The sequence below is a fragment of the Mirounga leonina genome, unplaced genomic scaffold (genome assembly GCF_011800145.1).
Source record: "Mirounga leonina isolate KUSES-001 unplaced genomic scaffold, KU_Mleo_1.0 Mir_53, whole genome shotgun sequence".
NCBI lineage: Eukaryota > Metazoa > Chordata > Mammalia > Carnivora > Phocidae > Mirounga > Mirounga leonina.
In genome coordinates this window covers 25,502,302-25,518,725 of record NW_023270807.1, presented here as the reverse complement: position 1 = coordinate 25,518,725, position 16,424 = coordinate 25,502,302, and the positions used below count along the sequence as shown (strand labels likewise).

Genomic DNA, 16,424 nt, shown 5'->3' with positions numbered 1-16,424 from the left:
AAATATTAAGCAAGTGTAGCAAGAACTACTGAAAAGTAGTCAAGAGTGGAATGGGTTAAGGAAGGTGAAGATGGGTCTGGTCATTAATCTTGCCTTTGTTAGGTGCGAATCACCCTTAAAGAAAGAAATCAGATACATGCCCTAAAGAACAAGCTGGTCTCCAAAGCAGATGGTACTTGCAGCCAGTGTTTCAAAGCAGAAGAGAGCTGTGTACATATTTGGGATATGGAGGGAAAGAAGATGAGGTGATACTATTTTCAACATAAAAGGAAAAATTACACAGGTTGAAAGTGGAAGAATTATATGAATAAGTATAATATATCAAATCAAGGCCTCATGCTTCAAACTAGTTTGGGAAAAAGACCTACACGGAGGCTTAATGCCTGAGATGCAAGTATTTAGAATCAGGTAAATCACGTACAGTTCATATGAACTATAAGTAACCAGTATTTTCTAGCATAAAAAGCTAATATTCTGAGGCCACTGTAATCAAAATAGTAGATAACGTGGTCATCCCACTGTCACAATAACCCCAAGTCATATTCACTTAATCTTTAAAGGTATTTAAAAGTTCACAACCCCCAAATGAAAACTCTTGGCATTGGTTACTTTCAGAATTTTTTAGTTTTAAAAATGGACTATGGTGCACATACTATTTATGTTATATAATAACACTTCAATGAGCTGGGGCTGAAGTACTTAAGCCCACACCAAATATGAACATTCATACATGACAATTTGGATCAGGTTTTATCAATAAATGTGTAAGGGAAAGAAAACCTTGTTTTTCTGAGCTTTTGGCTTTTGAAACTTATGACTAGAAAGGAATTATACACCTATAAAATTTTCAATCTGACTTAATCTAGTGCTACAAATTACCAATATTCATAATACCTTCAAATTGTGTTCTTGAAAAGTACAGATGTGATTAAGATGTGCTTATTTTCCCATCTTTCTGATTTACAAAATATAACAAAATACAAGTTAATTATGTACTCTCATAAATGGAAAAAATGAGAAAAAAGCAGCAGAGACAAAGAAAAACAAAAACTGAATTTTAAGAACTCAGTTAATGGGGGATAAGAAGCACAGAACAGGAAGTTTGTATTACTGTGCATTCTGTGTTAAATTACTTCCGTGTATATATAATTTCCCCCCTATGGCTGAAAAATATAGGTTCTGATATAGTCAAACACCATATTCATAGATAATCTTACATGTCTGTTTTCTCTCCGTCTCCATGCAGCTAACTCTTTAGAAGCCAGTTCTTCTGGACTCATTCTTATAAGATGATCAGGGGTTACTTCTCCTTTCAATACTTTTTTAAATAATATCTGCAAATATTTAAAAATGGGAATGAAGGAGGAGAAAAACATTTTTAAAATGAAATGCTGTATGTATAAAAACTTGTAATAAATAAAGATGTAATAAAAAAATCAGTTCTGAAACCTGATTTACAAATGTTTAATGATTTATATATTATCTACTACAGAGAAATTTATTGACAGCCTTGTATTCTAGGAATTTATCATCTAAGGCAGCAAAATATATCTTTCATATGAAAATCAACACACAGTGGAGAAGCATGTAGAACCATTATGTCTATCCAAAAATTGTACTGAGACTCTGTTCCCTACCCCCGCCCCCACCAAAAAAGACTCTCAGAGTATTCCCAAGGACACACACTCTGTCTTATTAGCCAACCTGTAGTATAGCAAGGTACTGCATAAAAGAACTTTACTGAATGTGAGGTCTTTCATATTTTTAAGATTTCATATGTTTAAGTTCTAACAGGCTTAGAGGGGACTCCAGAGCAAAGAACCCATTGCAAGAAAGAAACCTAAAGGAAATAAATGTTTACTAACTGAAGAAAAGCTTCCAGACTATATAATTCAAAATGTATCTGATCCCCTAGACCATGATGACAGATTGTACATGTAGATTTTTCTTAAGTAGCTGTTAGTATACCTCAAGGAAATACCTCATTTCACATACTATCTATTGCAAATATCATTATACAAACTGACGAACTGTTATCACTTATGTGAAAATCTTATAAAACTTAAGCAAATATACAAGAAGTTTTACACAGTTTTTAGATATCCTCTAAGTCCCAAACAAGAAATGCCAGGAAATGATTAACAGTTCAAGTAATGTTTGCTTCACTGCTAAAAGATATTTATGTATGTATGTATGTATGTATGTATTTTTTAAAAGATTTTATTTATTTATTTGACAGAGAGAGAGCGAGAGAGGGAACACAGCAGGGAAGTGGGAGAGGGAGAAGCAAGTTTCCCACTGAGCAGGAAGCCCGATGAGGGGCTCAATCCCAGGACCCTGGGATCGTGACCTGAGCCAAAGGCAGACGCTGAATGACTGAGCCACCCAGGCGCCCTGCTAAAAGATATTTAGAATTAAAATCATATTTAAATTAACAGAATGTTTTAAAATAGTATTCTTTTTTACCTAAATGTAATTTATTTTCTTAAGGACTGTTACTCTATTTTTAGATTTAAATCAGAAGTACCAATATGCAATATTGTGTTTAGTCACTTAATTTGTCTACAAATTAATTTTGGCTTAATAGTAATTTTAAAGAATACATAATGAATGAATTTTTAATAAGTTGGATTAAATAAGGGACATAAAGCAAAGAAAATTCACATAAATCAGGTTAAGGCAGACTTAGTATTTTATATTTTAATACACTCATTATATAACACTAGTTACCACTATGCAGAATTCATAACTCAGTTCAGTAGCAAATGACTATTAAAATGACAGTCTCACTTGAAATAAATTATAGATCTACTGTATTATAATCTTAAATTCCAATGTATTCAGAAAAGCTGGAAGCATAGATATCTATAGACATGAACAAAACATACTTACATTGTTTTTAGGATCTTTCAGATTGAACATCAGACTTCTGTATTTGTTCTTATATTTAGCATCTGTGTCCCGAAAAAAAGAGAAAAGCTCTTTTTCAATTTTTGTGGCAACTTTTGCTGCTTTTTCCTCTGGTACCTTCAAATTTGAGTCTGTAAGTCTTAAAATTAGAATAATTCAATTATTCTTCAAATACGTGAAGCATATATTATTTAATCTTCTATAATAATAATGTGTGTTACCTTTTCATAAGAATGTCTTTAAGAGAATGTCTGACACTTTGTCTGATCTGATCTGCAGAAGGCTTGGAAGTAGACGTAGCAGGAGGATGCATATTAGGCATTCCCTTTTCAATTTTCTTCTTTTTTAGCTCTTGCTTCTCATGAGTCCCTAATTTAAACAATTATCAAAACTCATTGTTTTTAAAAAGGTATCTTCCTTTTTAATGCATAATGTAAGTTTATAAACAAAATTGACTGATTAAAAATCACTATTTAGAAATAATATCAGAACCCATATTCCATACTGAAATATTTCTGACATTAAAATTCTAATCTATATATGGTGACAGACGTTAACTAGACTTACTGTGATCATTTTGCAATATATAAACATCCAATCATTGTCATATACCTCAAACTAACATAATGTTATATGCCAATTATATCTCAATTAAAAAAAAGAAATTCTAATTTAAATGAATTTTAATGACAAATTAAGTGACTAAAAAGTGGCTTAAAGCTATGAAACGCATATGCCCTTTTCCTATTTTATTTTTTTCCCATTTTTTAAGCTTATTTAAGTATAGTATAATCTCTATACCCCACATATGGGGCTCTGACTCACAACCCCAAGATCAAGAGTCACGTTTTTCTGACTAGGCCAGCCAGGCCCCCCCCCACGCCGCCCCCTTCCCTGCCCCAACAATTCTGAAATCTATCATTTTTATCATTCATGTCATTTTCCCACATAACCAACTTTGATTTGACAGTCCAACATTACCACACTCTTGCATACTAAACACCTTTATCCTCTCTCCTTTAAACATCTGCATTTGCAAAACTACAACCCCGATAAAAGCCAAATAGCCTACAAACAGCTGAAGGCAACTGGAGAAAAATAAACACTGATGCTAACAGATCTTGCTTTAAATTTATAACCACAAATCTGAAGTAGATAACAATCTGCTGTCCTAATTCTATTAAGTTTTCCTAGTAAATCTGCTCTCCACCTCCCAAAACATCTATTTTAGACTTTTTTCTCCTTTCTTCTCAAACCAACAATACCTCCTTCCCCAACTTCAACCTCATTTGATTTTTTCACTTCATATTTTACTAAGAAAAACAGGAAAATGACAGCTATCACATCTTCCCATCACCAAATCTAACCTACCTGCATCTACCCTCCTTCCCACCATATGCAATCATCTTCCCTACTATTAAAATGGATAAGCTGTCCTTTTCTATGACCAACCCTTCTACGTAAATCCCATCCCCTCTTGTTTCTTCATGGATTTTGAGCCCCTAAAAAAGACATCATCAAATTCTCTCTACTGGATCATTCCCACAGTCCTACAAACATGCTATATCTCCCTTAAAAAATTCTTGACCTCCCATATCCCTCTAGCTACCAAACCATTTCTGTTCCCTTTAACAGCAAAATTCTTTAAAACACTAATCAGGATCTCTGATTCCTGGCTTTCCATTCTTCCATAAACCACTACAACTGGCTTTTATCCCCAGTGCTCCACCAAAACCATTCTAGTCAAGGTCACCAATGATTTCCATTTCACTAAATCACATAGGATCTGTGCTCATCTTATTAGATGCCCAGACAACACTGAATTGATCATTCCCTTCTTCTTGAAACTTCATCATGGTCCCTTAGTTCTCTTACCTCACAGACCATCTTTTAGTCTCCTTTGCTGGAACCTCTTGTCTTCTCAACTTCTAATGCTGGTATGCCCCCCAAGTGCTGTGCTTCTGCCTCTTCATTATCAAACTTTTTTTTGTAGCTGTTTATATCTTAGTACATGATTTTAAATAACTATGCACTGATAAATCCCTTGTTTATATACCACCCCTTTAAGTCTTCTCTAAGCTCCAGACTCATCAGCCAAAGGTTTACTCAAACATCTTTACCTGGGTATCTAAAAGGCAGCTCAAAGTTAAAACACCCAAACATAATTTTTCAATTTTCCTCCCCAAATCTGTTTTTCTCAATAAATGGCACCATTTATTTAATCCTCTGCTAAGACTCTCTTTCCTTCACCTACCTATAACTAATCCACCAGCAAGTTCTGCCAATTCTACTATAAAATATATCAGAATCTGACCATTTCTAATTCTTCCACTCTACCTCTGTTCCAAGCTACCATCATTTCTTTCCTAGGATACTACAGACTCCTCCTAACTATCCTCGTTCTCTCTTACTCTCCTACAATCCAATCTTTACAGGAAAACGAAAGTAACCCATCATTACCTTGTACAAAATCCTCTGAAGGTTTCTCATTACATTCAGAATAAAATATAAACTCTTTGTCATGCCCTCAAAGTTCCCACATAATTTTCTCTGAACTCATCTCAACCATCATTCTATCCCATGTATTACTGTCTAACCACTCCACAGTGGCTCTCGTGCTCCTCAAATACCAAGCTTGATTCTACCTTGAAACCTTGAGACTGCACTCTACCCAGTCCTCCAAAAAAAAGTTCCCATCCCTTCAAATCCCACCTCACAATTTACCTCCTCCTACCTAAAACAAACTCCCACCACTCTCCTCAACTGTGACTCTTAACCCCATTTACTTTTTCTTCACAGTGCCTAAACGCTGTAAAAATAGCACACCATTTTGTCTACTTATTATGTCTTCTCCTATTAGTGTTTAAGTGCCATGAGGATGGGGTCTTACTAAGTTCATTAGCCCTTCCCAGAATTTAGAGCAATAGTTTTTAATTTCAAGAAATATCACCTAAACTATTTTTATTGCTATTAAAATGTTAAAATGGTTAAATTTCCCTAAAATACACTAATTGATAGTGTATGAAATATAACTTTATTAATACATAATAATTTTTACTAATCTTACTACCTGGTTTGGAACCTTTTTCTCCTGTGCAAATAACAGTTGTAGTCTCTTTTGGCATTTTTTCACTTTTTTCTTCTGAGGATCTCCGAGGTAAAACTGGTTGTCCCATCTTTCGAAGAGGAGCTAGCTGCCATTTTTTTATTTCACTATCTCTACAGTCTGATGAGTTTTTGCCTTCACCAGATTCCTTGGAAAAAATAGTATTTAATTCATTAGAATGAAAACTACTAAAGCAAGGCTCAAGAGTATGTGGATGAAAAAAATTAAACCTAATTATTATTACAATCTATTAAGATAGCAAACATTATATTCTTTAGCCTAATAAGCATTTAAAGGTTTTTTTTTAAGATGTACAAAAATAACTCTCAATTAATAGCAAAAAGGAGTTTTACTCTCTCATTCAAAATCCATTTGTTAAGCACCTATTCTGCAGAACACATAATAGCCTATAAAGGAGAACTAAAAAACTTGGATACCATTTTCCCAGTAACAATATTAGAAAAAAAAATCAGATATAAGACAGTAAGTAAGAGTTCTTTTAGTTAGCTGTAGATATGGAAAAAGGAGGGAAAGATTGTGGACAAATAGGTATCTATGTTTTACACTATTTTCTAAAACAAATGAAATCACACCCACCTATAAGTTTATCACTTAAGTGCTCGCTTCGGCAGCACATATACTAAAGTTTATCACTTATATTCTCACAGTATCAATTGGCAATTTTAACTTCCATAAAGTAGAACAAACCATCAGGATACTTGCTACTCTCATCCTAATTATAACCAACAAAGAACTACTAGTGAGCTAGAATTCTAAGAGCCTTTAAAGTAATTAATCACATCATGGTAGTGTTTGAAAGAGAGGGAGAAGTTTTTCCATAGGTGGTGGAGGAGTAGGAGACCTTAGTTTCATCTGGTCCCAGGAATTCTGCTAGACAGCTATCAAGTCATTCTGAACATCTGCGAACTCAACCAGAGGTCTACGAAAAGGATAGCTGCAACTCTACAAATAGAAAAGCAACCACTTTCTGCAAGGTAGGAGATGTGGAGAAGTGAATCTGAGGTGATATATGGGAAGATAAGCTGTAGGGGGAGGGAGCCTCTGGCAGCCAGCACCAGAAAGTGATATAGCAGCAGAGCACAAAATCAGAACTTTTAAAAGTCTGCTCCAGTGAGGGGCATCCCTGCCTGAAAGGTGCTCAGATGGCGAAGCACCTAGGTGGGACAGTGTGGTCTCAGGATCCTCGGGGGTCACAGGAAGACCGGGGGGTGCCTGTGTGCGGCAGAGCTCCCAGGCATCAGAGCAGGGAAGCCAGCTGCAATCAGGGAGCCCAGGAGTGGGCTCTCAGCTCATGGTTGCCACATACTGCGAACTGCAGCATGGTCAGGTGACCACCTCTGAGCAAGGGCCCAGCAAACAGCAGAACCACCCCGAGACCCCTCCCTGGGGAGGAGGGTGCTGCAGGAGTCTGTAGGGTTTGGAGATTCGAAACAGGGTCACGTGCCATGAAACAGAAACGCTGGTCACAGTCTGGGTGAGCACAGAATGCAGCCAGAGACCAGGGAGACCACAGTGATTGACTACTTTTCCCTGAGGGCACACTGAGGAACTGGGGTAGGGGGAAGGGGGAGTTCTGGGTTTTAGGGCTGGAGACTGGGAGGCTGCCATTTTCATTTTCATCCTCTAAAGCAGCACAGAAAACCTTCAGGAAACAAAAGTCACATAGAGCAATCCAGAGCCACTTACTTAGCCTGGCCCCATGGCAAGAGCAGTGCAATTCTGCCTGGGAAAATGACACCTGAGAATCAGCACAACAGGCCCCTCCCCCAGAAGATCAGCAAGAACATCCAGCTAACACCAAGTTTACCAATCATAGAGAACTGCAAAACTCCAGTACTAGGGGAAAATAATATACAGAATTCACGGTTTTTCCCATGATAGTCTTTCAATTTTTTTTCTCTTTCCTTTCTCAACCAATTTCTTATTTTATCAACTTTTAAAAATCTTTTTAATTTTCATTTTTACATGGGGCGCCTGAGTGGCTCAGTTGGTTAAGCGACTGCCTTCAGCTCCGGTCATGATCTCAGGGTCCTGGGATCGAGCCCTGCATCGGGCTCCCTGCTCGGTGGGAAGCCTGCTTCTCTCTTTCCTACTCCCTCTGCTTGTGTTCCCTCTCTCGCTGTGCCTCTACCTCTCTCTCTGTCAAATAAATAAATAAAAATCTTTAAAAAAAAAAATTTTTCATTTTTACACTTACATTCTACCCTTTCATTGTATTTAATTTTATTTTTGTATATATGTAAGTTTTTCTTTCTTTACAATTTTGGGATGCAGTTTCTAACAGACCAAAATACACCCAGAATCTAGTGTATAGCTCTGTTCTCTTCACCTGTCTGATCATATTCTCTCTTTTTTATTTTTCCTGTTTTTTGTTAAACTTTTTTAAGTTTTCATCTTTACAGTTACATTCTATCCTTTCACTGTATTTAATTTTGTTTTTCTATAGATATATAAGTTTTTCTTTCCTTACAATTCTGGGATGTAGTTTCTTCTAACAAAGACCAAAATACACTCAGGATATAGTGTACTGCTCTGTTCTGTTCACCTGTCTGTTTATAGTCCTTTTTTTGTCTTTTAATTTTCATTTTTACAGTTACATTCTATCCTTTCAATGTATTTAATTTCATTTTTGTACATATATAAGTTTTTCTTTCTTTAAAATTTTGGGATCTAGTCTTCTAACAAACAAACCAAAATACACACAGGATCCAATGTATTGCTCTTTTCTGTTCACCTGTCTGATTATATATATATATATATATATTTTTTTTTTTTTCCTCACAATTTCCAGTCTCTTCTAACTTGTTTAGTGTATATTTCTCTGAAGTCATTATTGCCATTTTAGTATTTTATTCTCTTGTTCATCTATTCTTCTCTGGACAGATGATAAGATGGAAAAACTCACCTTAAAAAGGAGAACAAGAGGCAGTACTGACTGCTAGGGACTTAATCAGTATGGATGTAAGATGTCAAAACTGGAGTTCAGAATAACGATTATAAAGATAAAGCATAGAAGACACTAGAGAATCCCTTCCTGGAGAAATAAAAGAAATAAAATCTAATCAAGTAGAAATCAAAAAGGCTATTAATGAGATGAAATCGAAAATGGAGATTCTAACTGCTAGGATAAATGAGGCAGATGAGATAATTAGTGATATAGCAGACAAAAGGATGGAGAATAAAGAAGCTGAGAAAGAGATAAACAACTACTGGATCAAGAGGGGAGAATTCGAGAGATCAGTGATACCATAAAGCGAAACAATATTAGAATAATTGGGATCCCAGAAGAGGAAAGAGAGAGAGTGGCAGAAGGTATACTGGAGTAAAATATAGCAAGGAACTTCCCTAACCTGGGGAAGGAAGCAGGCATTCAAATCAGGAGGCACAAGAGAACCTCCCTCAAAAGCAATAAAAATAGGTCAACACCTCAACATATAATAGTGAAGCTTGCAAATCAGGACAAGAGGTCCATAACCTACAAGGGTAGAAACATTAGGCTGGCAGCAGACCTATCCACAGAAACCTGGAAGCCCAGGAAGGAGTGGCATGATATATTCAGGGTGCTAAATGAGAACAATATGCAGCCAAGAATACTTTATCCAAAGGCTATCATTCAAAATAGAGATAAAATGCTTCCAGAACAAAGAGAAACTAAAAGAATTTGTGAGCACTAAACCAGCCCTACAAGAAATATTTAAGGGGATCCTTTAAGCGAAGAGAGAGCCCAAAAGTAACATAAACCGGAAAGGAACAGAGACAATATACAGAAACAGTCACTTTATAAGTAATACAACACTAAATTCATATCTTTTAATAGTTACTCTAAGCTAAATGCCCCAATCAGAAGACACAGGGTATCAGATTGGATAAAAAAGCAAGACCAGGGGGTGCCTGGGTGGCTCAGTTGGTTAAGCATCTGCCTTTGGCTCAGGTCATGACCCTAGGGTCCTGGGATCGAGCCCTGCATCGGGCTCTCTGCTCAGTGGGGAGCCTGCTTCTCCCTTTCCCTCTGCCCTTCTCTGCCTACTTATCTCTCTCTCGCTCTCTGTCAAATAAATAAATAAAATCTTTAAAAAAATTAAAAATTAAAAAAAAGCAAGACCCATCAATATGCTGTCTGCAAGAGACTCATTTTAGACCCAAAGACACCTCCAGATTGAAAGTGAGGGGGTGGAAAACCATTTATCATGCTAATGGACAAGAAAAGAAAGCTGGGGTCATAATCCTTACATTAAATTAGATTTTAAACCAAAGACTATAATAAAAGATGAGGAAGGACAATATATCGTAATTAAAGGGTCTATCCAACAAGAAGATCAATTGTAAATATTTATGCCCCTAACATGGGAGCAGCCAATTATATGAACCAATTAATAACAAAACTAAAAAATACATCTATAATAATACAGTAATGGTAGGGGACTTTAACACCCCACTCACTGCAATGGACACATCATCTACGCAGAAGATCAACAAGGAAACAAGGGCTTTGAATGACACACAGGACCAGATGGGACTTCACAGATATATTCAGAGCATTCCATCCTAAAGCAACAGAATACACATTCTTCTCCAGCGCACATGGAACATTCTCTAGAATAGATCACATACTGGGTCACAAATCAGGTCTCAACTGGTACCAAAAGACTGGGAACACTCCTTGCATATTTTCAGACCACAGTGCCTTGAATCTGGAACTCAGTCAAAAGAAGAAATTTGGAAAGAACTCAAATACATGGAGGTTAAAGAGCATCCTACTAAGGAATGAATGGATCAACCAGGAAATTGAAGAAGAATTTAAAAAATCCATGGAAACAAATGAAAAATGTAAACACAACTGTTCAAAACCTTTGGGATGCAGCAAAGGCAGTCCTAAGAGGGAAGTATATAGCAAACAATATAGCAATACAAGCCTTTCTCAAGAAACAAGAAAGGTCTCCAATAAACAACCTAACCTTACACCTAAAGGAGCTGGAGAAAGAACAGCAAATAAAGCTTAAACCCAGCAGGAGAAGAGAAATAATAAAGATTAGAGCAAAAATCAATGAAATAGAAACAAAAAGAACAGTAGAAGAGAGCAACAAAACTAGGAGCTGGTTCTCTGAAAGAATTAGTAAGATTGATAAAATCACGGCCAGACTTATCAAAAAGAAAAGAGTAAGGACCCAAAAAATAAAATCACAAATGAAAGAGGAGAGATCACAACCAACACCAAAGAAATATAATTATAAGAACACATTATAAGCAACTGTATGCCACCAAATTAGGCAATCTGGAAGAAATGGATGCATTCCTGGAGACATATAAACCACCAAAACTTAACCAGGAAGAAACAGAAAACCTGAACAGCCCCATAACCAGCAAGGAAATTGAAGCAGTAATCAAAAATCTCCCAACAAACAAGAGTCCAGGCCCTAATGGCTTCCCAGGGGAGTTCTATCCAACATTTAAAGAAGTAATACCTATTCTTCTGAAGCTATTTCAAAAAATAGAAATGGAAGGAAAACTTCTAAACTTGTTCTGAGTCCAGCATTACCTTGATCCCAAAACCAGACAAAGACCCCACCAAAAAGGAGAATTATAGACCGATATCCCTGATGAACATGGATGCACAAATTCTCACCAAGATACCAGCCAATAGGATCCAACAGTACACTAAAAGGATTATTCACCATGACCAAGTGGGATTTATTCCTGGGCTGCAAGGGCAGTTCAACATCCACAAATCAGTGTGATACACTATGTTAATAAAAGAAAGGACAAGAACCATATGATCCTCTCAATAGATGCAGAAAAAGCATTTGACAAAGTACAGCATCCTTGATTAAAACTCTTCACAGTGTAGGGATAGAGGGAACATACCTCAACATTATCATAAAAACCACATATGAAAAGCCCACAGCGAATATCATTCTCAATGGGGAAAAACTGAGAGCTTTTCCCCTAAGGTCAGGAACATGGCAACAATGTCCACTATGACCACTGTTGTTCAACATAGTACTAGAACTCCTAGCCTCATCAATCAGACAACAAAAAGAAATAAAAGGCATCTGAACTAGCAAAGAAGAAGTCAAACTCTCACTCTCTGCAGATGACATGATACTCTATGTGGAAAACCCAAAAGACTCCACCCCAAAATTGCTAGAACTCATACAGGAATTCAGCAAAGTGGCAGGATATAAAATCAATGCACAGAAATGAGCTGCATTTCTATACATTAACAATGAGACAGAAGAAAGAGAAATTAAGGAGTTGATCCCATTTACAACTGCACCAAAAACCGTAAGATACCTAGGAATAAACCTAACCAAAGAGGCAAAGGATTTGTACTCAGAAAACTATAGAACACTCATGAAAGAAATTGAGGAAGACATAAAGAAATGGAAATATGTTCCATGCTCATGAACTGGAAGAACAAATATTGTTAAAATGTCTAGGCTACCTAGAGCAATCTATACATTCAATGCAACCCCCATCAAAATACCATCAACTTTTTTCATAGAGCTAGAACAAATAATCCTAAGATTTGTATGGAACCAAAAAAGACCCCAAATAGCCAAAGGAATGTTGAAAAAGAAAACCAAAGCTGGTGGCATCACAATTCCGGACTTCAAGCTGTATTACAAAGCTGTAATCATCAAGACAGCATGGTACTGGCACAAAAACAGACACACAGATCAATGGAACAGAATAGAGAACCCAGAATTGGACCCTTAACTCTATGGTCAACTAATCTTCAACAAAGCAGGAGAGAATGTCCAATGGAAAAAAGACAGTCTCTTCAACAAATGGTGTTGGGAAAATTGGACAGCCACATACAGAAGAATGAAACTGGACCATTTCCTTACACCATATAAGAGAGACTCAAAATGGATGACAGACCTAAATATGAGACAGGAATATATCAAAATCCTAAAGGAGAACACAGGCAGCAACCTCTGTGACCTTGGCCACAGCAACTTCTTGCCAGACATGTCTTCAAAGGTAAGGGAAACAAATGCAAAAATGAACTATTGGGATTTCATCAAGAGAAAAAGCTTTTACACAGCAAAGGAAACAGTCAACAAAACCAAAAGACAACCGACAGAATGGGAGAAGGTATTTACAAATGACATATCAGATAAAGGGCTAGTATCCAGAATCTATAAAGAACTTATCAAACTCAACACCCAAAGAACAAATAATTCAATCAAGAAATGGGCAGAAGACATGAACAGACATTTCTGCAAAGAAGACATACAAATGGCCAACAGACTTGAAAAAACTGCTCATCACTCATCATCAAATACAAATACAAATCAAAACCACAATGAAATACCACCTCACACCAGTCAGAATGGCTATAATCCAGTCGGGAAACAACAGATATTGGCGAGGATTCAGAGAAAGGGAAACCCTATTAGGATGTTGGTGGGAATGCAAACTGGTACATCCACTCTGGAAAACAATATGGAAATTCCTCAGAAAGTTGAAAATAGAGCTATCCTACAACCCAGCAATTGCACTACTAGGGATTTACCCCAAAGATACAAATGTAGTGATCCAAAGGGGCACCTGTACCCCAATGTTTATAGCAGCAATGTCCACAATAGCCAAATTATGGAAAGAGCTGAGATGTCCATCGACAGATGAATGGATAAAGAAGATGTGTACATATATAAAATGGAATACTACTCAGCCATGAAAAAAATGAAATCTTGCCATTTGAAATGACATGGATGGAACTAGAGGGTATTATGCTAAGAGACATAAGTCAATCAGAGAAAGACAATTACCATATGATCTCACTCATATGTGGAATTTAAGAAACAAAACAGGATCATAGGGGAAAAGAGGAAAAAATAAAACCAGATGAAACCAAAGGGAGACAAACCATAAGAGATTCTTAATCATAGAAAACAAACTGAGGTTTGCTGGAGGGGACGGGAGTGGGAGGGGGTGGGGTAAGTGGGTGATGAACATTAAGGAGAGCATGTGATGTAATGAGCACTGGGTATTATATAAGACTGATGAATCACTGACCTCTACCTCTGAAACAAATAATACATGTTAATTGAATTTAAATTAAAAAATGAAAATTTTTAAAAAAGAATGACAGGGAAAAGAACACTATGATATATAATCATAGGTTTTTATAGGCTTTAAGAAGACAGAGTACATACAAAAAAACTGATTTTCTCTAGACTAGAAATCTTCTAATTTTTTATTTACTTATTTTCTATCTCTCCAATTAGATTTACTTGAGAACAGAAACATATTCCAATTAATGCTATACACCCAAGTCTGGTACCATGCTTGGCACACAACAGGAACTCAAGAAATGGTTCAACATAAAATCTAGGTATAAGAAGTGATATTTAAAAAGCAGATTCCACAAACTAGTATCAGCAGAGTCCAAATAAGATTCAACAGTTCACCATCAAAAAGAAAAGGAAGCAGTAATTACTTGGATTGCACATGTCCTTAAAAATCAGACTAACTTCAATTTCTTTTCTGATACAGAGAATGGATAGAGTGGTTTCCTCAAAACATTTAATGTTTCATGTCTTTTCAGACAAGATGGAGACAACTTAGCTAAATGACAAAACAATGAGCTATATTTCTGAATGGCCAAGATATTACATCTAAGAAGTGATGATTAATAGTTAGTAATTAACAGAAATTTTCCAAAGATGTGCTATAAACTGTTCTCAATGGAGCTCTCAATTCTGTATCAATTACTTCGGTGCTAATCAAATCAACAGAAAAAGGACCAGCAAATGTCAGAAGGACATAATCTAATTCTCAAAATGTCTGGGGAGCCAGAAAATACTGGATGCTACAAGGACTGGCAAACTGCAACTTAATCCAGATTTGTAATATAAGAAGTGTCTCAAAGAACTGAGTTTATATATAATGAAGAATATTTTGGAGAAAACATGCTTATGTTCTTCAATCTCAATGGCTAGACTAAAAAATTTCCATGGTTCTTCTAACACTCCAACTCATGTTCATTGTTTCTTGGATTATTATATTTGACTATCCACATATATTTGTTGCCTCTGTTGTCTCTTTCCTACCATTATAAGAACAAAAATAGAAAAATCATAGGTAATAAAAACATACACAATGAAAATTATAAAAATTTAATCAGATAAAGCATTGAATCTTTTATACATCTCTCTGGTAATTGACTAAGTATCTTGAAATTTCTATTTAGAAAATACATTTAGAAATTAGTTAAAAATATAAGGTAAGGGAAAACTACTTTTTAAAGAGAAAAAGTAATGAAGTGAAGTTCCAAGCAAACACTGGGACAAAATCAAAAGAATTAAGTCTACTTTTCTTTAAAGAGACGAAATAACTCTTCTACCTGAAAATAATAATGTCAAATGTGGTTTAAGAATTAGTAGTTATGGACTGAAAAGTTTTAAAAGCTTATCAGCAAGCACAATGTAGAGCTCAGTACCACTTTAATACCACAAAATCACACACACATCCTATCAAAGGAAATCCAAGTATCAAACTAGAGACTAGAAACTACACAAAATACTGTAAGAAATAAAATATATATATTTTGAAGATTTCACTACCTGGTTTCACCACGATTGCCAAAATATTTTGAATAAAAATCCATTCATTTTTATGGAAAAATACATTTGAAAACATACACTTAGAACAATAAAACCCAAAGAGAAATTTCAAATTGTCAGACCATACAAAGTTCTTAAACAGAAAGAATGCATTAATGAGAAGCTTACCCGTTTTAAAATTTTGACCTTGTGCTTCACTGTATCTTCTATATATTTGGTTTTATCATTTGTTGCTGTGTGCTTTGATAACCCAAGCTTTTCATATTCCATTGTTCTATCTTCACTATGGACTTCAACTTTAGCCTGGTTTTCCAAAATATCTGAATCTACTATTTCAGTCTTTTTATCTTCTTCAGCACAACATTTCACACACACGTATTCTTTGTCTTCTTCTCCCATTTGTTGTGCTTGACAAAGACTTAAACCAACACAATCACCATGAAACCAGTCATCACATCTCCCACAGCCAACCATAAACCTGGGAAGAGGGGGAAAAAACTTTGATTTAATACATTAAAAAAAAATGTTAAAAGTGAGCCTAAATTAAATTTTTAATCATTTTCTGATATGTTTTCCATCTTTACCCATTCTATTGGTTCACCATGGAGCAAGTTTTCAAGAATATTCAAGACAGAACTTTTAAGTCAAATATACCCACTCTAGTATGAATGAGAAAATACACAAAACCATAAAGGCAAAATAAAGGGCAACTGACCTTTGTCAGCATATTGCACAGAGTAACAAAGTATAAAATAACCACATTTCTCCTCTGAGAAGGGTGGTAAGATCTGTGAAAATCTGATCACAGACAATCC

At 35.8% G+C, this 16,424-nt stretch overlaps 1 protein-coding gene across 6 annotated transcripts in view; it reads right to left on the bottom strand.

Moving 5' to 3' along the window:
* PHF3 (PHD finger protein 3) overlaps window positions 1–16,424 on the bottom strand; it is an 85,174-nt gene that overhangs the window by 13,803 nt on the left and 54,947 nt on the right. For all 6 annotated transcript variants that reach the window (XM_034991466.1, XM_034991469.1, XM_034991467.1 and 3 more), the window contains 5 exons: window positions 15,778–16,087; window positions 5,981–6,164; window positions 3,132–3,279; window positions 2,893–3,049; window positions 1,218–1,334 (listed from right to left, as the gene is read on the bottom strand). In XM_034991466.1, the coding sequence (XP_034847357.1) occupies window positions 1,218–1,334; window positions 2,893–3,049; window positions 3,132–3,279; window positions 5,981–6,164; window positions 15,778–16,087 (916 nt within the window). The remainder of the gene's footprint in view (window positions 1–1,217; window positions 1,335–2,892; window positions 3,050–3,131; window positions 3,280–5,980; window positions 6,165–15,777; window positions 16,088–16,424) is intronic.